The 21253-nt window shown below is 44.9% G+C and overlaps 1 protein-coding gene across 4 annotated transcripts; it reads left to right on the top strand.

Annotated features, from left to right (window-relative positions):
• The first annotated feature begins 421 nt into the window (after positions 1 to 421).
• Positions 422 to 20353, top strand: KCNK12 (potassium two pore domain channel subfamily K member 12). 4 transcript variants are annotated; one of them, XR_014881843.1, is made up of 4 exons: positions 422 to 1027; positions 13133 to 14024; positions 17088 to 17205; positions 18345 to 20353. XR_014881843.1 is itself a non-coding variant. In XM_085218846.1 (3 exons), the coding sequence occupies exons 1-3, from the start codon at positions 676 to 678 to the stop codon at positions 17122 to 17124; spliced, it is 1281 nt and encodes a 426-aa protein (XP_085074972.1). In that variant the 5' UTR covers positions 422 to 675; the 3' UTR covers positions 17125 to 20353. The 4 variants fall into 4 exon arrangements, 1 of the variants encoding a protein (XP_085074972.1); XR_014881842.1 differs by having other exon boundaries at positions 19114 to 20353; XM_085218846.1 differs by having other exon boundaries at positions 17088 to 20353.
• Positions 20354 to 21253: the final 900 nt, after the last annotated feature.

A 21253-nucleotide genomic window follows, 5' to 3' on the forward strand; every position in this document is an offset into this window, starting at 1 on the left:
ACCGGCAACGCGACCGGTCGCGGCGCTGGGTCTAACTTTGCGCAGCCCAGAAACTGGAACCGGAGCAGCACCTCGAATCGCCTGCGATTCATTCGCTCCCTGCGCAGAGCGGCTGCCCCGAAGCCGCCTCTTTCGACACGGGGCAGCGGCACGAGCAAAGCCGCCCGCGGGGCCGCGCGCCCCTCAGCGCCGCGAGCCCCCCGACGTGCCGCGGCGCTCGGGGCGGCTCGGGCCGGACGGCGGACCCCCGCGGGGGCCGCGACGGAGCCGCCCCGCCCCGTCCCGTCCCGCCCCCGGCACGGCGGCCCGGGGTCCGTTAGCGCGGCGCGGGACCGGGGTCGGGGCGGCCCTCCCGCCCTGTGCGCGGCTCCCCACCCCCTCCATCCCCCGCCCCGGGGTTCCGCGCCGCCCGCCGTCGACCGGGCGCGGCGCGGAGCCTCCGCCTCCCCGCGGCGGTCTCGCCCGCGGCGGGGCCGCCGCCGCCCTCATGGCCGCGCAGAGGTGCGCCGGCGAGGCCGCGCCGCAGCAGCCCGAGGCCCCGGGGCCGCCGCCGGCCCCGCCGGGGGATGACTCAGAGCCGCGGCCCCCGCAGCGAAGCCGCGGCCCCCGCAGCGAAGCCGCCGCGCCGCGCCCGCCCGTGCCCGCGGCCCCCGCCGCCGCCGCGCCGCTCCCCGGATGATGCCGCGGCGGGGGGCGGCGGGTCCTCGCCGCCGCCGGCGCCCGGCGCCCCTCAACGAGGACAACGGGCGGTTCCTGCTGCTGGCCGCCCTCATCGCGGCGTACCTGAGCGCCGGCGCCACCGTCTTCTCGGCCCTCGAGAGCCCGTCGGAGGCGGCGGCGCAGCTGCGCTGGAACCGGACCCTGCACAACTTCAGCCGCATCTTCAACATCAGCCTGCCCGAGCTGCGCGCCTTCCTGCGGAGCTACGAGGCGGCCATGGCCGCGGGCATCCGCGTCGACGCCCTGCGGCCCCGCTGGGACTTCCCCGGAGCCTTCTACTTCGTGAGCACCGTCGTCTCCACCATAGGTAGGTGAGCGCCGCCGGCGTCCCGCTCGGGGCAGCCCGGCTCCCGGGAGGGTCCCGCGGGGCTGCGCCGGGACGGCCGCTCCGAGCGCTGCGGGCCGCCGCTGAGTGCAGTGCCGCGCTTTTCGTCTGTAAGGGCTGACAAAGTTGAGGCGCGTCTGTGAACGAAGACGTGAGATGTGCGAAGCCGCCCGGTAGCGCAGCGACGCGTCCCCTCAGCGCCGCTGGCCGCGGCTGGCTGCGGTTATCGGCGGCGGCTCGGTGGTTGGAAAGAGCGGTGCTGGATGGGCAAATGGTCTGGGGGGGAGGAATTTTATTTTACTCTAGCATTGCCCGAATGAGAGCTGCGGTGTGGGAGATGCACCCCAAGTAAATTTAGGCTGCCCGTAGCTCACGGTGTTGCTTTAGGAACCGTGTCCCTACAGACACAGCGGGCTTATTTCCTCACTCCGCCACTTTGTAAGTTCCATAACGAGCAAATTGCCCTGGGGCCGCAGAGCGTACACGTCGTGCTTTGCTTTATTAAAAAGAAGGAAGCGCACAGCTCCCCATTGTGCTTACACTCGTTTGGTTCAGAAAACGTTTCATCAGTAGTGGCTGAGCTCTGTAACACAGCCGTGATGATGACTGCAGCAGTGCTGTTAAGCATCGTTAATTTTTGCACTGAATAATCCTGTTAACTTTCCTTCTTTGAGTCCATTCGGTAAAACAGGCATTAAAACCATTTTAATGTAACTTTGTTAGGCCTGTGTCTCAGGAACACACCGTTGTGAAAAGATCACTACTACTGAGCTGAATGGATGGAAAACTGAGTTGGTGCACTGACAAACCAACAAAGTGCTCTGTCCGTACACCTGCAGTAGCAGACAGAGGTGTGCACATGCAGACACATTCCCCTCTTTGTAGCCCCTGCCTTCTCCTCGGAATGGCCGTGAAGATGTAAGATGTTTCTCACTCATTTGCAAACGTTTGTACCTCCACTTCATCCCGCTGTCTGCAGTCACTGCACCTTTGGGCAGAACAAAGGACTCAGCAGGGCTTTTCAGCACTCTTGACAGGTGTAAACAGAGGAATATGTTTCTCATGCTCCTGCAGTGCAACCTGGGGCACTGCATCAGCATGTACCCCAGGGGAGCAGCTCTAGAGCCTTCATACGGACCTGCTGGGCTCTCACAGCCAGCTCGTTTAGGTGCCCACCGATCTGCTCTGCCTTTGATTCCGCTGTCAACTGTTATTATATTTAGTATTATAGTCGTTCAGAGCAAATTCACTTGTGTTCATGTCATGATTCATTGACAAGAAGAAAGCTATCTTTACCTAATTTCACCTAGAGCTATCAGACATTTAGAGTCAAAACAGCCTGCTTCCCCAACTGCCATATCAGATACATGTGTCAAAGCAGCTTTATTACTTTAGCTGAACACATGCCTGTCCTAGCAACACACCAGAAAGCTTAACCAACAGAAAGACACTGTCTTGTCAAGGAGACATCACCCACGGGTTGCTCTCTCTCTTACCCAGCTTAGACAAAAGAAAGCTCACTGGGTCTCTTCAGGTCCTCATCTTCCCCTCCCTGGTTCTCACTGAGCAGCAGCCCCGTGCTGCTGGATGGGTACTCCACTCCCTCATCCCTTCACACAGTGAAGGCACAGGGTGGGCCTCCCACCTTCCTTGTAGGTGTTGGGCAGGGCTGGGGAGAAGCTCCTGGACTTCACCTGGCTGGTTACATGGACTCATTCCCCACCCTTCTGCAGCAGGACCTTTGCTCTGCGCTGCTTCCATTAGGTGCTTCAGCTCCTAAATTTCCTTGGTGCGGTTCTGCATCATGCATCATTACACTGAACACAAGGCACAGGCAAACCCTCGGGACAAGAAGCACATCAGTGAGGTCTTTAGAGAAGCAGAGTTAAAATGAATTGTTAAGTCTAATCTTTCAGCATTTTCCTGAATAGCCCACAAGGCGACTGCTGAATAGTGCACAAAATACCCTCTCGATTGTACTCTGGGCATTTGTGGTTTACTATTGCATTGTTTGTGGCTGAATAATGAAATGCCAAATCTATTTTTCATTAAATATGTCAGATTTTCAGAACTAGGTAAGAAAATTCTTAAGGCTGGTTTCTGATTTCTTGCTGTCAGTCTGCACCATTAATTCAGTCATTACTTTGAGCTTCCAAAGGTATTTTCTTTTATGCAATTTATAGTATTGCTGTTCTCATTTCTTTAAGGAGCACCTGGGTGAAGTTTATTCCTGATTCATTGGTTTGGCTGGCTGTAGAATTTCAAATTATTTTTTCCTTCCCCAGATGCAAATTACAAATAGTTCCCAGCACTTTCTTAAAGAATGAAAGCAGAGCTTTCTCAGCATAACTCAGACAAGGTTTCTCCGTGGTATAACGTTGTGAAGCACAGCCTCATCAGTTATGGGTTTTCCAATGGATGGCCGTCCTACTAGCAACTATACATTCTGCTTAGAGTACATGGGGCAGCATCTGAAGCTCTGGATTTCTGACTCAGTCCATGAATCTAATCTCTATCTTTTTTTTCTTGCCATAAATGTTAGAATAAAAGCTAGGTACTTGCCTACTAAAACATATTTGGACATTGGCCCCTCATTCAGTCAGAATGTTAAGTTTCTAAAGTACACATTTTTGTACACATTTTTGGACATCTGTTGGAAAATCAAGTGGTGTAATTACTTTAGAAAAATCCATGCCAGGTGTAAAAAAAAAATAAATACAAAAGTAGAGAGGTCAAACAATGTTTTCCAGTGCATAAAAATTAGTTTTCAACGTAAGATTTTTAGAATGCACCCTCACTGCAGATGGATTGTTTTAGAGTAAGTGTGTTTAGGTCTAGATTCTGGGTGGTTATGAAAAGACCACTGGGTGTCAGTGGGGTTAGACTCTGTTTGCTCTGGGCCCTCTGTATGTATGCAGCATCCCCACCTCTGGCTGTGCTCTGAAATTTGGGCAGCATAAGCCCTCCCTTCTAAAGTTCCTTTGATTCTACATCAGAGTTGTCTGAAGAAACCCAGATGTGCTGAAGGTGGCAGTTCAATGGAAGCGAGATGCAAAAGGGAGGGAGTTGGGTGGCTCTGCAAGAACCTGTTCAGATACTGGACTGTGCTATCAGCAGCCATTGAGTTAGCCTACCCAAAAGCAGTTCACATGATAATTTGGCAAGTAATTCCACAAATAACCTTAATTGTCTGAAAGGTTAAGGTGAAAATAGATTTGTCCCATCTTCTTTGGTGCTGTATTTAAGCGGTAGCTGGGGAAGGTTCTGGCTATTTGCGGATGCAGTTTCATCATTTATATGCCTGTGTAAACCCAAAGGTGGCAGCTCAAAGCGTGCTCCCAGTCAGCATCAGTATTGTATTTCCTTGGGACTCTGCAATTCTGGGATGCTTTTGCAAAGGGTTCACATTAGGAGGCAGTTGCTTCCAGTTTGAACCCGTTGAAGCTCAAACAAAAGAAGCAAGCAGGAAAGTAGTTGGAAGAACGAGCAGTATTACTAAGCTGCAGGTCTGCTCATTGTCTTTGCCACCCTGTATACAATCCAGGGCCAGCAAGAGAGTGTTTTCCAATTTGGTCTGCTCTGGCCAGATTGGATCCCTTAGGCATGTGGGATGTTTTGATCACTAGTCAGGCAAATCTCTCTCAGTTGTTTTCTTGCCCGTAGTCAGAGCAAAGGATGGGGATCAGCAGGTCAACAGCATATTTCATAGAATAACAGAATGGGTGGTTGGGTTGGGTTGTCCTCCCAGCTCCAACACCAAGGGGGCATTAATTTCTTTATCTACCACTGGTGAGAAGTTCCTGAATGTCTGGATATGAGTTGAAAGCTCCAAGCAGGAAAGTAATCTTAATCACAGTTTGCGGCTTTGTAGTTGAGAGTGGCCGTGGAAAGCTGTACTTGGAGAGCATCCACGTAATTATGCGGGTGACTTGAGGTGTTCCTGATGAAGGGTTTCATCTTAAATTTATTTTGGGGGTGTTTTTTGATGTGTTTTTTGTTGTTGCAGTTTGGTTGGTTAGTTGGTCTTCCCAGATAGCCTGTCCAGCCCCCAGCCTCTGCCATCCATGTCGTTCCCCTGGATATCTTGCCCCTTTCCTTGTGTTACAGCTTATCTGACACTCTCCCATCACCCAGGCACTCTTAATTCCTCCAGCTTCTGCTCCCTCCTTCCCAATTAGCATGCCCTCCACTACTGATGTTTGATTAGATTTTGAATACTTGTTTTGCATCTTTGCAATCATTCAAATTAATAACTACCAAAGAACAACATGAAAGTAAAACTTTACGGTTTCTTTCTCTTCCTCATCACCCCAGCATTACTCCTGTTATTGACCCTTGTTTCTTTTTGCGGTCTAAATTTTTCTCCCTTCTCAGGTTGTCTTCTGTTTGTTGCAGAACATACAAACTCCTTCATTTTTTCTCACATTTACTGCTGGCCCATCTTTGCAAGCATTCTGTCTTGCTTTTATGCAGACTTCAATTGCTCTTCATTGTGAACACAACAGGAAAAGAATTATGGGATAGATCTATTGACTGTTAACTTCATGTGACAGTCAATGTCCACTCCTCTTGTTATGCTGGAAAATACGATGGATATCTTTATTTTACTGACTGCAGCATTAATGTACCTTTGCAGCTATTGAAGTCACTGAGAATTTACAGCTTGTTGTAGTAGCAGCGTGGTTAGAACAACGGAAAACCAACTTGGAACATTTCATCCCTATTTTTTTTTTTTTTTGTATGAAGACAGCTTTTTTTTTTTTTTTTTTTTTTTACTGGGAACATAACCTCTATCCACGGTACTATGGAGTTTGCTTACCTTTATCAAAATAATTTTCGTAGTGTATCAGCACCAAGCACATACCTGAATGCATTTGGGGATGAGGTAGGTGAGGACATAGAACGAGGTTTACGCTGAAGAAGTGGAGCATATGAAAATCACAATAGTGCTAATAAAATCTTCTGTGAACAGAAGCAGTTAAATAAAAAAAAAATATTTTAACCTAAGGTGCAGTGCATAGCAATCCACACAAATCAGATATGTTTAATTTTATGTCTCTGCAATTGCCTGCTTCAGCTGAAGTCAATAGTGGGCCATTCTACACGGCTTTAGGAAATCCCATGTTAATCCTTTTATTGGTTTGTAATGCAGCTGCAGACCTGGTGCTGTCAGCACTTCCTTGGAGGTGTCATTGCTGTGGGTAATACATCTTCCTGAGCTCTGTGGGTCTGCTGATGGCAATGGGTGATGCACCGAACTGTAGATAGTGGAAGATTCAAATGCAGTCCCTCTGGAGTTGAACAAAGAAAAGCAGAAAGAAAATTAAATATAATTACATTAGATGAAGCAAGGCATTAGCAGCCTTCTCAAGTAATTAAAGCTTTGGAGAGGAATAAGATAAGAAGTTGAAAGGTTTGATGCTAATGTAGGGGATTACTTGGGTGAGGCACTGCTATTACTCTTGTTTAAAGATCCATAGTAAATGCTCCTTGCTCATAGATGAAAAAAGCAGTGGTTTAGTAAAAGAAAAAAAAGGTGGGGTAAAACAGTTTGTCATTTTACAACAGCTGTTGCTGACAGAGCTGACAGGACCAGGAAAATGCTGGATAAAATGAAAAGTGAATGATGAAGTGGCTAAGGTGTTCAGCACCATTAACTTTAACAGCAGTCAGAGGAAATGCTTACTAAGGAAGGAAGAGTTAAATGCAGAAATAGGAAATGAGAAATAACTGATGAGTCTGGGTAGTGCTGTTACCCTGTATTTTTAGTGCAGTTCCTTAAAATTAGGTCCTGTGTCTTCTCGAAGGAAGTAGAAGAGCTGTCCGAGCTGAAGGTGGCTTAAGAGCATGTGGGAGAAAAATGGACAGACAGCGTAAAAGATCTTGCCCAGAAGGCTTAAGTTGTTCATGTCCTATAGGTACATCCTTACAGGTTTACTCTTTTTAAAGCGGAAGAGCTAAGACAGCTATCAAGAAATACCTTTTTTAAAAAAATATCTGCAAGCTTTTTGCTTTTGTACAGCCAAAAGAGAAGCCAGTGATGTAACCTTTGGACAAACCTTTCCAGCTATCAGGCTTGGGAAGCCCAGGAGCAGCACCTTGTTGTCTCAGACTTCACGTGAGGAGAAGTAAGGCACACGCCCAGGATCACTGGTGAAATTCAGATAGCGCTGTTTCTTAGCGTGACAGGAGCAGTGTTGTGAGTAGGCATGCAGGTATTCTTTCATAATATCCATATTATCTCAGGAATATTACAAAATCTGGATGCCTTTTTTTTTTTCTTTTTCCTTACAGGTGTAAATAATTTTTTTTTCTGCAACCTTGAGTCCACACAGGCATCTGAAATGCAGCTGCGAGTTTTAATAAACAACAAAAGCTGATGTGAATGCTTGTGTTTGAACAATTTAAAATGACAAAGTGTAAGCTTTTTCCTCTTAGAGTGTTGCTTAGATACACAATTCTCAAAAACATAGGAGGAAAATAAGAGATGAAGCATCTTTAAAGGGTGAGGAATTACGATGTCAAGAGAAGCCAACTTTTGAAACTTCACCTGGAATTATATCATCAGTTCTGTGAAGGCTGTGGAAAGGTCAGAGACAGCAGTGCATGGCTTCAGCCATTTGGCACATCTCAGGGGAGGGAATGAAGTGGCAGCTCCTGGAGTCCAGAAGCTCTGTCATCATGTATGTCCATGGGTACCGAGTCTGAATGTGTGTCTTGTTTATCATTCTTTTCTTTGCAGATTTTTCTGAGTGGTTACTCTAAATTCAGAGATGTGTTCTCTGATAGTGTCTCAAAATCTCTGTGCATTTGCTGAGGTTCAGTGGCACAGCAAGCTGAGACAGATGCTTCTGCACAGGACCTGCAGTGAGATTAAGGCTCTGATACAGCTGCAATGGCTAAGGCAGGATATGAAGACAATTAGCCTCTAGGGCAGGGAAGTGTTTTTTCCATAGTAGTTATACTTATTCAAACATAACTTATTCAAACAACTCAGGACTGTATGGGCTATAATTTTCCATTATTAACACCACCACAATTTCAGAAAATACAATAGCAACGTGTTTTCCACCCAGCTGGGAGGATAAGGAAAGAAAACAAACCAGACAGGACTCTGATCATCAGGTGTAGATGCTTCTCCAACCAGGAGAAGCAGCTCTGGGCTGGATTAGGGCAATTTGCAAGGACACTGCAGTCTGCAGTCAAAAGAAAGAATGTGCTGCTTTAACAGCAATAAAACCTGATACATTGGAAGAGTGTTTATGTGTGACCTCTATGTTAACAGAGAAGTTAAGAAGGATGCTAGTTCTGCAGAGTGCCTCTATCTCTGTTCAGTCCAGGGACTTGGCAAGAAAACTGCCGGCTTGTCAGTCATTTCTTTCTTTGTAGTTTGAATTTGTTTTTCTTTTGGCTTTCGGGAACCAATCCTTCCCTGATCTTTGTTCTTCATAGTCTCATTTTGGAGACTGTCCCATATTAGAAACCCTGCAGTGATGTGATAGGATTAACCAGCAAACCCAAATGTAAGCTTGCCAGAGATTTCCACCCTTAAGCCTGTGACCAATCTTGAGAATGTCCCATGCTTGGAAATGCAGGCAGGAGGAAAGGGAGCTGTGTAGCAGTTTTGGTGCTGGAGCTGCTGCTCTTCTGGCGATGCTGGGGGCTTAGTGATAGCCATTTGCTTATACAGAGTACACAGAGGAGCAGCCAGTCACAGCCAATGGCCATAAAACTGATTTAGAGACACTTGTGTTTCTTCCTATCCTTGACTGTACCAAAGCAGCTTGTCCAGAGCAGGTGGTCAGCCTCCTTCTGTACTTACTGGGCTACCTGTGTACAGAAATGAGCAAGGTTTTGGGGGGTTAATCTTTGATATGCCTTTTGTTCTCATCATGCACATAGAAATGGCAGCATGCAGTTCAACACAGAAAAAATGCTTACCTACTTCTAGTAAATGGATAGAGCAATAGTACTGCTGCTGGTGGTGAAGCTGAGACTCCAGCACATCTTTGTCAGGGCCATTTATCATTCAGATGTACAAAAGTTATACCACTTGATCTGATAAATGTCTGTGCTGAGCACTCACTAGAAATTGACAATCTTTCTTGGAAAGCTCAGCTAGATGTCAGTGGAGAAAAACACACTTGGGAGCCCTGCAGTGTCAGGAGAAGGTAAATGTACACATGCAGCAAGGCTATAATCAAAGAATCATAGAATCATAAAGGTTGGAAAAAGACCTCCAAGATCATCCAGTCCAACCATCCACCTACCACCAATATTTCCCCACTAAACCACGTCCCTTGGTACATCATCTAAATGTTTCTTCTCTCCTTCCTCAGGGCCACCTCCGGTGCCTTAGACTGCTATCAAAGTGATAACACTTGAGGTTGTCTTTTGACTCTGTTAAAACAGAAAACTTGCAGATATTTTAACTAATCATATTGTTAATCTTACTTCCTTTTCTGTGAAGAGAGCTTGGGTTCCAACAGAGGCTGACAAATCTGCTGATTCTCGTAGAGCCGAGTTTGCTTTTAAAAGGAGTGAAAACCTGGTCTTGGCCTTGTGGGTGATGGATAGAATGTAGAGAAGCACTGAGGAGGATTGATTCAGTTACTCAGTACTGCTGTGCAGAGCAGCATTTTGCATAACCAATAAAATCTGGTTACAACCTTGTATAAACAGGAAAAGTGGTACTGTCAGAGCCTTTAATGATTTCTCACAGCTTTTGAAACTTCTTGATGGTCAATTCATCATCTCCATCATTCTGCCAGCATGGGTTTTTCTGAACAGCAATTGTCTCAAGCACCAGACTGATACTTCAACAGTAGAGCTGTTGAACAAGAAGCAGTGGTCACCTGGCTTGACACTATGTTCACTGAGTTTATTGGAGTGCTCTATTAGGTAAAGCTCTCAAAAAATGGACTGTTTGATCCCCAGAGGGGGGGTATTTTGATAGAGCTGGCTGTCAAGAATGTTAAGGAAAAATAACTTATTCATTTATGGTCTGAAAAGGCTGACTCAGGTGGTCCCAGTGCTTGGGAGAAAGCTGTGTGTGTGGCAGAAGAGCTCTGTCTGCAGCAGTTTGATCTGCTCTGCACTGTGACCCTGTATCCAGGGTAACTGTTTCTGGATATTAGGTATTGAGGAGCTGCAGAATAAATGAGAGGTAGCTGGGAAATAGACAGGTACGGTTCTGTCAGAAGCAATAATGATGGAGTGCTGGCAGGTGAAAAGTGGTTGAAAGGAGCACAAGATCCCTAATCCAGAATTTTAGTTCTAAAATACAGAATGTGATGCAGTGTACATGTTGGGCAGTAGCAACTTATCAAGACTCTGGGAAAGCCATGAAGTAAATAAAGCGTGTATGGAGCAGATCTGAAAACTGATTGCTTTTAGTTTATCTTTCTGTAACCTACATTCTTGGTGACCAGCCTTGTAGAGCTTGGTCTTTATATCTCAAGAAATTAATTCTACCTGGTAACAGCATTCCAATTATAGATATTTTCTTTGTTTAGAGAAATAATTTGTTTTAAAAATTGTATTCAACAACTTTAGGGCTTGGATTGGTTTAGTTTTTGTTTTTTTTTTTCATTCCTTTGCATATAGTACAGGAGTGCCTTATGGCAGAGGATGGGAAGCTTTCTGCTTACTCAGTTCTTGTGTTCAGTTTTCAGGTGACCAAAACTTTCTTCCATTTCTGGGTAAATGTATCTTTACTGGAAAACTGCCAAACTCTTTAATCTCAAAAACAAGACCAACAGGAAGCATGTCACAGGCACATTCCTCTTTGCAAGTTCATGTTTCATTGTTTCTTGCTTTAATCATCAGTTTAAATATATCAAAATCCTTGCAGGCTGAATAGTGCCTAAAAAACCTAATATGCAAGTAAGAATACGGGACTCATTAATTTACTTACCCATGAGAGGCTGCATAAGCATTATCTGGGAGCTTTTATCAACTCATCTCCACCAATTCTATTTGTCTGGGGATAGGGTGCCATCCAAAGTGCATCCAAAGTCATAGGTTGGAGTGTGACAGAATTAAAATGAGAGAAGATGAATAACTGCTTGAGACGCACAGAATCAACCCCAACATTGACTTTATGTCTATCATTGCCATATATATAGCTATATATGCCAGTGTCATGGAAAAATCGAAGCACTGTTGTGCTTTGAATAGAAGATTCAAAGCATAGATATTCTGGCTGAATTTATTTTGTCTGAGTATCAGGATGATACTGGGCCTTGAGGAGGGACTGAGCTCAAGTGTGCGGTGAAGAGCGCAGCAGGGGTAACACTATATGACCCGGGTGGTGCCAAAGGGACAGGCCCTACAGGAGGGAACGTGAGCGTGCTGCTGGCTGCTGAAGGAGCACCTGGTGGTACTGCATTACCTGGGCATGCTCTTTGCTTGTTTTCTGTACACCTTAGCACTCTTGTTACAGAGGTGTGACTTTTCACCTTGCATAGATACATAGAAAATTTTGGTAACATTATGCTTCAGAAATCTCTTAAACTTAAGCCATATGAAAAATACACATTAGCACTGACAGCATCAGACAACACTAAAAAACTTCAATGCACTTATAATTCTACCTAAACCGACACTGTTTTTTTTTAATTCATAATTAATTAACGTGTTTAGCCATATGTGCAACAGCCCATTTATTTTGATCATGATAGTCAGGCACTTACAGTGAAGCTCATGTTTAACCACTTTGCTGATGAGGCATGGGCTGACAGATGCCGTCTCCCTAATGAGCTGGCTGTGTATTCCTTGCTGGCAGCCACACAGACTTCCTGACTTCTTCTGGAGACCACTAGTGGATATTCATCACCAAATCAGAGGGCTCCGGCAAGCAGCGAGGCTCACCCAGAGAGCAGCTTCACCCCACACAATAGGAGCTGACTAAAGCCTTATCCACCCTTATTAAGTCTGGGAATGGCAGGGCAGGCTTTGGGAAGCCTACTTGGAAGGTAGATCTTCAGCACAAATGAACAGAGAGGCTGTGGGTCCAGGCAACAGCAGCTAATTACATCTGTGTCATTTTTTATTCTTTTGTACTACTCTGCAAATTTTTCACTTCTACATTTTCATGAATATTTAAATGGATTTCAGGCAGCAATCTCAACTCACTATACATAGGAAATATTTCTCTTTTTCTGCTTATAGGTGCATAATGATAAATTAGATTTAATGATTTCACTATGTTCGCATTATCTGTTAAATGCAGCTTTCTTAGCAAACTTTCACTGGTGTGGTCTGCTGTTGATATCTACTTCCCTAAGTGTATTACTTGCTCAGCAATTTCATGGAACAGTGAGGTAAAGAGATTTCAGCTTGTCATTTTGGGCAGTGCATTCATTTTAATTATACCTGGTTATTTATCCATGGAGTATGATCAGTCACCTGAGCCCCATCAGAATGATTTTTGACTGAATCACTGAGTACTTTTACAGAGAAGAATAGCAATAACAAGGGCAATACCTGCAGGCTTTTCCTTTTCTCTCTGACTATGCCAGGTGGGCTGGACTCAGTTGGGATTTGGTTAGAGTGTTACGGTGGTGTTATTTTCAAAATGATGTTCAATCTTTTGGGAGTTTTTTTTCCTTCTGTTTTGTAACGTGAAGACTTCCATCTTCTCAGCCGGGGGGTGTAATCAGACTTTGATGGTAATAGCATTATGCTGATTTACAGCTCATAAATAGAGGACTTTCCCAGCTGCTCGTGCTGGTTCACACAGTGGAAGCAGGGAGCTGACCTGTTTGTCTCATCTCACCTCAGCATGCTGTAGGCTCACAAAGGCTTTCCTCCCCAACAGCACTCTCTCAGTGGCCGTGGTGTCACCCAATGAATTCACTGTCTTTTATGACTGCTGGAAGTTTTTGCTCTCTTGTGAGCTGTAATCACCTTGTTCAGCTTTTCAGTGCCTCCTTCATTCTTTATAAAACTTATCTCATGTTGACCTTATTTGACACAGAGATAGGACTCTCTTTTGCCCAGTGAGACAGGATAAGTTTCATGCTTCCTGAGCTTATGCATGAAAAACTGTGGCAGTAACGTTCCTCCTTTTTCTCCACACCTTAGGTTTTGGAATGACCACGCCAGCAACAGTGGCTGGAAAAGTATTCCTCATCGTTTACGGTCTTTTTGGGTGTGCTGGGACTATCCTCTTCTTCAACCTCTTTCTGGAGCGCATTATCTCCCTCCTGGCATTCATCATGAAGGCTTGCCATGAAAGACAGCTGCGAAGAAGTGGTCTCCTACCTCCCAACTTCCGAAGAGGTTCAGCTATGTCGGGGGTGGGCAGCCTCATCGGCTGGAAGCCATCTGTTTATCACGTGATGCTCATTCTGGGAATTTTTGCCATCACACTTTCATGCTGTGCTTCTGCGATGTACACATTGGTGGAAGGGTGGAACTACGTCGACTCCTTGTACTATTGTTTTGTCACCTTTAGCACCATCGGCTTTGGAGATTTGGTAAGCAGCCAAAATGCTGTGTACCAAAATCAGGGTTTATACAGATTCGGAAACTTCATCTTTATATTAATGGGGGTATGTTGCATATACTCTCTTTTTAACGTCATCTCAATTGTAATCAAGCAACTCTTGAACTGGGTGTTGAAAAAATTCAGATGCAGATGTTGCCCAAAGTGCCATAAGTCAAGTACCCGCCTTGGGCGTCGCAACGCCATCACCCCAGGAGCCCGCCTGCGCCGGCACAAAATCTCCCTGGAGGCTGATGGACAGTACGACAGTGACACAGATGGCAGGAGGCTCTCTGGAGAGATGATCTCCATGAGGGAGCTCACGGCGTCCAACAAGGTCTCTCTGGCTATTTTGCAAAAGCAGCTGTACGAGACAGCCAATGGCTACCCGAGGAACGTTTGTATCAATACGAGGCAGAACGGGTTCTCTGCAGGGGTGGGTGCTCTAGCCATCATGAACAACCGCTTGGCAGAAACCAGTGACTCTAGGTAGAGTTTTTGAAGTTCTTTTTGTTTCTTTGATAAAAATAAAATGATAATTTCAGGTGGAATTAACGCTGCAAACGATCAAAGTTTTACGTTCAGAGCAGACTCAGTATTTGTTGGGTGTTCGGCAGTTTGGTTTCTTGGGTTTTTATGTCTTCTCCAACATGCAGTAACATCTTGACCACAATGTCACAATTCTCCCTGGGGGGTTTTGTGAGGGACTTGGATGTCTTTGATGCAGAATCTGAAGTGTTTTCAGAAGAATGGTATGAGAGGTGACAACGGTGTCAGAACGGACGTCTTACGCAGCAGATAACCTGAACTCTGAGTTTGAATGCATTCTGAGCAAGGTCAGTTCCAGATTCAAACTTGGAGGATTAAGGGTTGTCTAAACCCGTATCACGCTGTTTGTTGGAGTCTGGATCTGGCCCTGAACTTTGCACTTGGTCTTGCCAATTCTTTATATCAGGCCTGTATATAACATACACGTAGGTGACTGCAGGTACACCAGCCGTAGGGTGACCATGCTTCACTTGAATAATCCTGTTGACCTCAGTGGTAGAGAATCAAATTGACTGAATTCCCCTGACAACAAACAATTCTTTTTCAGCCAGTCTTGTCAGAAAACACCATGCACTACCTAACTCTTAAAAGTCGGGAGATTATAAATCGTAAGAAGCATATTGAAACATGCACAGCTGTTCCTCCCTACAGAATAACCTGAAAACATGCAAGAGAAGCCAGCATTCATGTCTGGTGTCAAATGTTTGCATTTCTACTGAAGTGTAAGTTAAACTGTTTATTAATGATGTTACTTTTACATGAAAATCATCTGCTAAAATGAATGTAGGCTCTCTCTGTTGTCATAAATCTTCCACTATACTGTTGAATACTGTTGGAGAGGATCTTGCAAATAATTTAATTGCAATTTTCCACAGGCCCAAGCAATACTTGTTTTCCACAAACCTGACTAAAAGCTGTACAAAATAGATTTTTGGAGCAAAACTTCAGAGGATTGCGTAGATCCTCCAGAAGCTGACTTCTCCAAAATGTTTATATTAAATCATAAATTGGCCTAGGGTAGTTGCTACTGTTTTAACTCATATTTAATGGTGCTAGTCCAAACTGCTGAGGAAGCGTCTTCAAGCAGACCTGGTCTGAGGGTGTGTGTGTTTCAGCGTGATGGATGGGTGCAGAAGCATTCCTGCAAATAGCTATTATGGATATTTGCAAAGATCTAGATAATTTATTTAATTTCTCTCTTCTTTAAGGCTGTAAGGAATAAAGTCTTCTCCAGATTTCAGAAAGAAATAGCACTTAAGGCTGAAGCCACAATGGTCTGAAAAACCTCTTGGATAGTTATTATGATATATAGATGACTAGTGATTTGATTGTTGGGGAAAAAATATGAAAAAGTTAATGGAAAAGGACTAGGAATGTTAGAAATGTTTGAAAATACATCTGTGAAGTTTCATATAGATAACGTGTTAGTTTGTTTTGCGTATGTTTGGGTCTCCCTCATTTTGCTTTCTTTTTAAGTTAGAGGAGCACGAAACATTTCAGAATTTAACTTTGGGGGATTAACTTTTAATTTGAGGGTTTGCACACTTTGCACACTTGAGACTGCCAGCTGAAGGGTGGCAGTGGTTGTATCTTTTGTCTAAAGGAGAAGGGATCAGAGCATTAGACCATCAGATGTGGCTCTTATACGACAGTTGTAGTCACAGCTTTTGTGAAGATGCATCTGGCCAGAATCATTCCGTGATGTTTGCATTCTCTACCTTGTTACAGAGTTTACAAATACTTGGTATGGCAGAGGCTGCATTCGAGCAGCCTTCATTTGGCAGGAGCTTCCCTAGTTGCAGGGACCCCCAAAGCTACGTGGGTCTGTGTATGCAGTCCATCTCAGCTGCTGCATTTGAGTGTCAATTTACAAGCTTGTTCATTAAGTGCATGTATATATAGCACACTGCTTTCTTTGAGGCCAGACCTCCCTTAGGATCGTGTTGTGGTTCCTTTGCCATTGCTGGAACTGTTGCTCATTGTGCAGACCCTGCTGTGTGAAGTGCTGCATAAGTAGAGGCAGGTGGGCTTTATTGTAGCAGAATTGCTTAGGTTTATAGTTGTAAAAATGAGTTAAAATGCATTAATGTTCTGAAAGCTTAAGAGCTACATCTTTATGATAACAAAATTGCAAATTAAGGGTTTTTATTTTTTCAGTAAGTTGTTTTTAAAAGATAACTGTTATAGCTGCAATTAGGATTTTGTTTAAATGTTTGTAAATTGTTTTCAAACTACCTTCTTCTGCCAGGGAAATGTGAATTAATGTGAAATTGCTCATACACCTCCTCTGCCATTCCTGCACTTCTTCTGAGCCCAGTTAAAGGCAGACATGCTCTGTGATTTACATGTTTCTGGTTCTGATTGCATTTTGTCTGATCTGGACGCCAGCCTGGACTCCTGATCAGGAGCGCTGCAGGATGCTTTGCAGGTCCTGCTGACGTCAGGGGGACATGGATTGGCTCTTAGAACTGGGCTCCTCGAGGGCTTCGGGCAACTGATCACTACTCTGTGCGCTTACATGCAATGTCTTGTTACTCTTGAGATCCTTGAAAACCTCCCTTCTGCTTCTCCTTAGCCTCAGAGGGATGTAAAGAAAGCACATGACCTGATTTCTGCCAGTGGCCCTATTTCTTGCAGTGCACGTATACCCATGCACTGAAGTGACTCAACCCAGGCCATTCTATGATTCTATGAAAACTGAGCTCCATATCCCCACTTTTCTGTGGACTAACACTGTCTGGGCATTCAGTACTGATGTACATGAGCTTGCAAGCCAGGAGGATGTGGAGGACTTGGAACCAGTCCTTTGTATTCCCTCCTCTTTCTTCAGCTTTCTTAGGGAATCTTCTAAAACTTGCAATGCTGGAGTATTTAACTCCTCCCCTCTTGTACTGTGTATGGTTCAACTCAGAATTCCCCATGGTAGCCTGTTCCTTTTCTTAATTGAACCCTAAACATGCACTGGATGCACCAAGTAGAATTCCTCCTGGTATTTCTTTGCAGACAAAGCAGATACCTGCAATACCCAGACACAGACTGAAGCACAAGAAATGAGAAGGAAGCTGAAGGAGCAAAATGGGAAAATGAAAGCACACTGCACTAGACTGCACTTTCTTTTCAGGTAACTTGGGATTTGTATTACAGTCTTGAATAGTTTTTTTCCGGGTTCTATTTTTGGACAGCCAAAAAGTTAGCTTAGGATCGGGTAGTTCATCTTTCCTTATATTCACTCCTCTCATTTTCCTGCTGCATCACACTGAGACAGTTCCACTACCTGAGGAGCAGCTGTACAGGCAGCAGAAACTCTAACTAACAGGTGCCTGTGCCCCATGGCTATATTTGAGTGGTGGATGTATAGCCAAGGCCATTGGCTTGGTATAAACCTGATGGCCTATGGGATGAAGTGATAAGTACACAGAAATGACCCATTGCAGTGAGATCATTCTTAACCATTTTGTTTATTTTTTCTAACTTTTTCTCTCAAAAAATACTAATTATTTATACAGTGAATGTTCAACACTAATTTAAACAAAGTCATATTTAGTGCAGTGCTGTTTGCTAGGGAGATCTACGGAGAGTGGCTTCTGCTCTCAATGGATTACTAATGTTCCTTTCCAAACCAACACACATTTTCAATATTGTATTTAAATCAAACAGTAGAAGTTACCTTATGTGGTAAATTCAGTCAGGCACAAATATGTGACTCTCGCAGGATAACTAATGAAATGTGCACTGTATGACCCATATGCAAACCCTGCACCTCTGTACATGTTGGCTTTGTTCCTTACAACCGTGGAATGATTTGGGTTGGAAGGGATCGTACAGATCACCTGGCTGCAAGCACCCTGCCTTGGGAAACGACAGACTATATGGCTGTGGATACTTGGTGATGTAGGATGGGAAAGAAAATAGCAGATGTACCTACCTTGATGTACACTGCCACCTGTTGATCCTTTTACTTCCAAAGCCCTGAGATGGTCCCACTTGCAGTGCTCCTGCTGTATCCAGAAGAATAGGAAGTGTGGAGAAAGGGAGAGAATCAGAGGTATTTTCCAAGTAATGCAGGAGGAAAAAAAAGCAGTCTTTGCTTTCAATACACACGTGCATCATGTTCCATCATAAAACCACGGACAACACTACAGCTTGAAGTTGCTCCTGATGCGTCACAGGCTCATGTGGGTCATTCAGAGACGAACTGTGTGAGATGCAGAGGAAAGGCAGAGGGCTGCACGCTTACATACACTGCGCTCCATCCCACAGGCGAGTGCTGCAGGGCCAACCCGGAGAAGCTGATGACCAGGCGTGCTGCTGGAAAGGCAGCCACGCTGCTCCATGGCTAAGATGAGCAAAATATTAGGTACACTGCAGGTCCTGATTTCAACACCTCGGCTCCCCTTCAGTGCCAGCATCCACACTGCGCTCAGGCAGGGGCCAGCCAGCTCCCAGCCTGCTCCAAGCGTGGGGCATGAGGACATCGGTGGGTTCTGAGATGTGCAGCATCACAGCCCAAGTGCTTTCAGGATCAAATCATCTAAGAAATGTGAATGAGATGTTCCTGTGACCCTCTCACATTTCATAATGTGTAAGGCAGCAAGTTGATGCAAAATAACTGCTTATAGAAACACATAATCGCTGATAATTCAGGCAATGTGCAATTCAAACACCAGGTGTGTTCTCAGTGCTTGTCATCTCCTATTGTTTCTATTAGGGAATCAGTTGTAGTCACTGGAAGTAAAATCCATCTGGCAGTGGGCAATAATTCATCTCATTTCATGGTAAAATCCTCAGCAGCCAAAAAATATCTTAGACCATTTTGTTGTGTATGCATATACTGTTTATTTACCAGGAAAAAAAAAGCTGTCCTTTTATTTACACAGACACAAAACTTAAGCTTATTGGGAGGTACCTTTCTGCACAGTCTTTGCAAAAGTAATAGCTGCAAATTTCAAGCCAATACAAAAGGACTCAACTGTGAAAAGAATATATCTGCTCAAAGGTATTCCTGTTTAATTCTCCTTTATTTTTACAGGGGCACAGCTTCATAGGTCTCTGTAACTGAGCTGCTGTTATTATTTGTTATGATGAACATCAGAGGAACTTTGCTTCTATTAATTCCCCTGGGTTTGGTGTTTGCTGACTGCTGTGTGTCACTGTGTGAACTGGGGAAGGAATGCCCCATCCACGCTGGTTTCCTGGTGGCATCACTTACCCCTTTGCATTCATTGCATTCATAAATTCCTGTAATTGGTTGATGAGAAAGTACCAATATTTGTTCTCCTTGAGATGATGCTTCCCAGCAAAACAACAAGTGAAATAAGTTTGAAGATTGAAGTCTGTTTAAATGATTGACATTTTAAAAGTGATTTAATTCTGGGTTGACATCCAGCACACCCAGTAATTGTGAGTGCTTTTATCGCCCAGCTGATTTTCAGTGTCAGCTCAGGATTTTCCCAGGATAAGATCTCTGAGCACAGAGGACTAAAAGCCATACTCAGCTCACTCTACTGGTATGTTATATACAGCTTGCCACCAAACGGAGCAGTCATGTTTGGCTCCCTTCATACATGGTTGGAAATGGCACTGGGATCGTTGCCGTGAAGCTCTTACAAAGACTCTTGAAATAAACAAGAGAAAACATTGCCTGGAGGACGTGTGTGAGTGTTCTTTGTGGAGCCAGTGCTGAGAGTTCTGCTTCAGTTTCATTCTCTTTTCTCACTCAGAGGTTGGTGAGATCCTGGCACTGCTGCCCAGAGAGCTGTGGATGCCCCAAGGCCAGGTTGGATGGGCCATGGGCAGCCTGAGCTGGTGGGGGCAGCCCTGCAGGGTTGGGGCTGCATGGGCGTTAGGGTCCCTTCCAACCCAAGCCATCTTGTGGTTCTCTCTCAGGAAGAAATTTCTCCACATGTGCTCTCTATCCATCCAACAGGCTCTCACACTGCACGGTGCCACCCAGGAAGAGCTGCAGGATCCAACCTCTGCTCAGCCACAAAGCGGAGAGCAGATGGAGGCTGTTTGCTCTCTGTGTGGCTGTAAGGAACTGCTGCTGTATCTCCCAGGTTTCATTCAGATCAATAGAATACTTCCGTGCAGGGTATTAAGATAAACTCAGGAAGTTTTGCTACTGATTGAAGAGAGACATTAAGAAAAAAATCAATCACGCTGCAAACAGAGAAATGTTATTGCCTTGAATGTGGAGGTTTTCTAATCACGCTAGGCAACATGGAACCAAAGGAGAAACTATTCCAGTTCATAATCCCAGTCAAGTCCTACACGTCTGCCCCCACCTCTGTATCTCACTGAAATAAGCCCCAGCCAAAGCCACTGCCCAGCTCCTGCTGCTGCTGGGCCAGACACACCACCTGTGGACACTGATTGGCAGCTTCTGCCTGCCAGAACGCACACAGAATTGTTTCCCTGATAGGCAGGGGAAAGGAGGGAAAGGGACAGCCAATGGAGCTGTGCTGGACAAGAAGTGAGAGGAGAGCTGCCAGCTGCTTAGTGCTGAGCCCACTGCCACTCAGCATGGATGCTGCTGCTATGAGCACCCCTTCCCTGGGGTTTGTATAGGGTCCCTACCTCCATCTTGTTACTTTGTTGTGGATTTGCAGTATTCTCGCCTATGCAAAACCAGACCAATTAATCTGGATTATGTAGGGAGGTTAAAGCTCACTCCTGAAATCACTGCAAATCAGGTAAAACCCATCAGCAGTTATGCAGGAACAGAAGCCAACATAGGAAGAGATTGTTCATACCCATATAATGAGGCTGAATCATTGCCTTTGGCTCTTCATGACTGTAAGTAACGTTTTAATTTTTACCAATCTTTATATTTTTCATTCATCTTCCAAAAATGTAAGTGTAATTCAGCAACCTCATGAAAATCGGCTGTGCTATTACACAGGAAATGAAATATTTCTTGATAAATCTAACAAGTGATGGGAAACATTGCTGTGAGATCTGTGAGATCATTAAAACAGAAATTACCCTGCACTAAGAATGGGTTATTGGCAGCTACAGGCTGTGTGCACAGTGCCTTAGAGAAAAAAAAAGGACAAGAAAACATGAGCCATCAGGAATTATTTCTTAGAGACTGTTTCCCTCTGAAGAGCAATTACCTTCCTCAAACACAGCATTATCAATAGTTAGAAGCCCACGGATGAATAGATCCT

The sequence above is a fragment of the Meleagris gallopavo genome, chromosome 2, assembly GCF_905368555.1.
Source record: "Meleagris gallopavo chromosome 2, MGAL_WU_HG_1.1, whole genome shotgun sequence".
NCBI classification, from domain to species: Eukaryota; Metazoa; Chordata; class Aves; order Galliformes; family Phasianidae; genus Meleagris; species Meleagris gallopavo.

Coding starts and splice junctions, on each gene's coding strand:
- KCNK12 (XM_085218846.1), top strand. CDS start 676: ATGATGCCGCGGCGGGGGGCGGCGGGTCCTCGCCGCCGCCGGCGCCCG. Junction 1,028..13,132: donor CACCGTCGTCTCCACCATAG/GTAGGTGAGCGC, acceptor TCCACACCTTAG/GTTTTGGAATGACCACGCCA. Junction 14,025..17,087: donor GCAGAAACCAGTGACTCTAG/GTAGAGTTTTTG, acceptor ATTTCTTTGCAG/ACAAAGCAGATACCTGCAAT.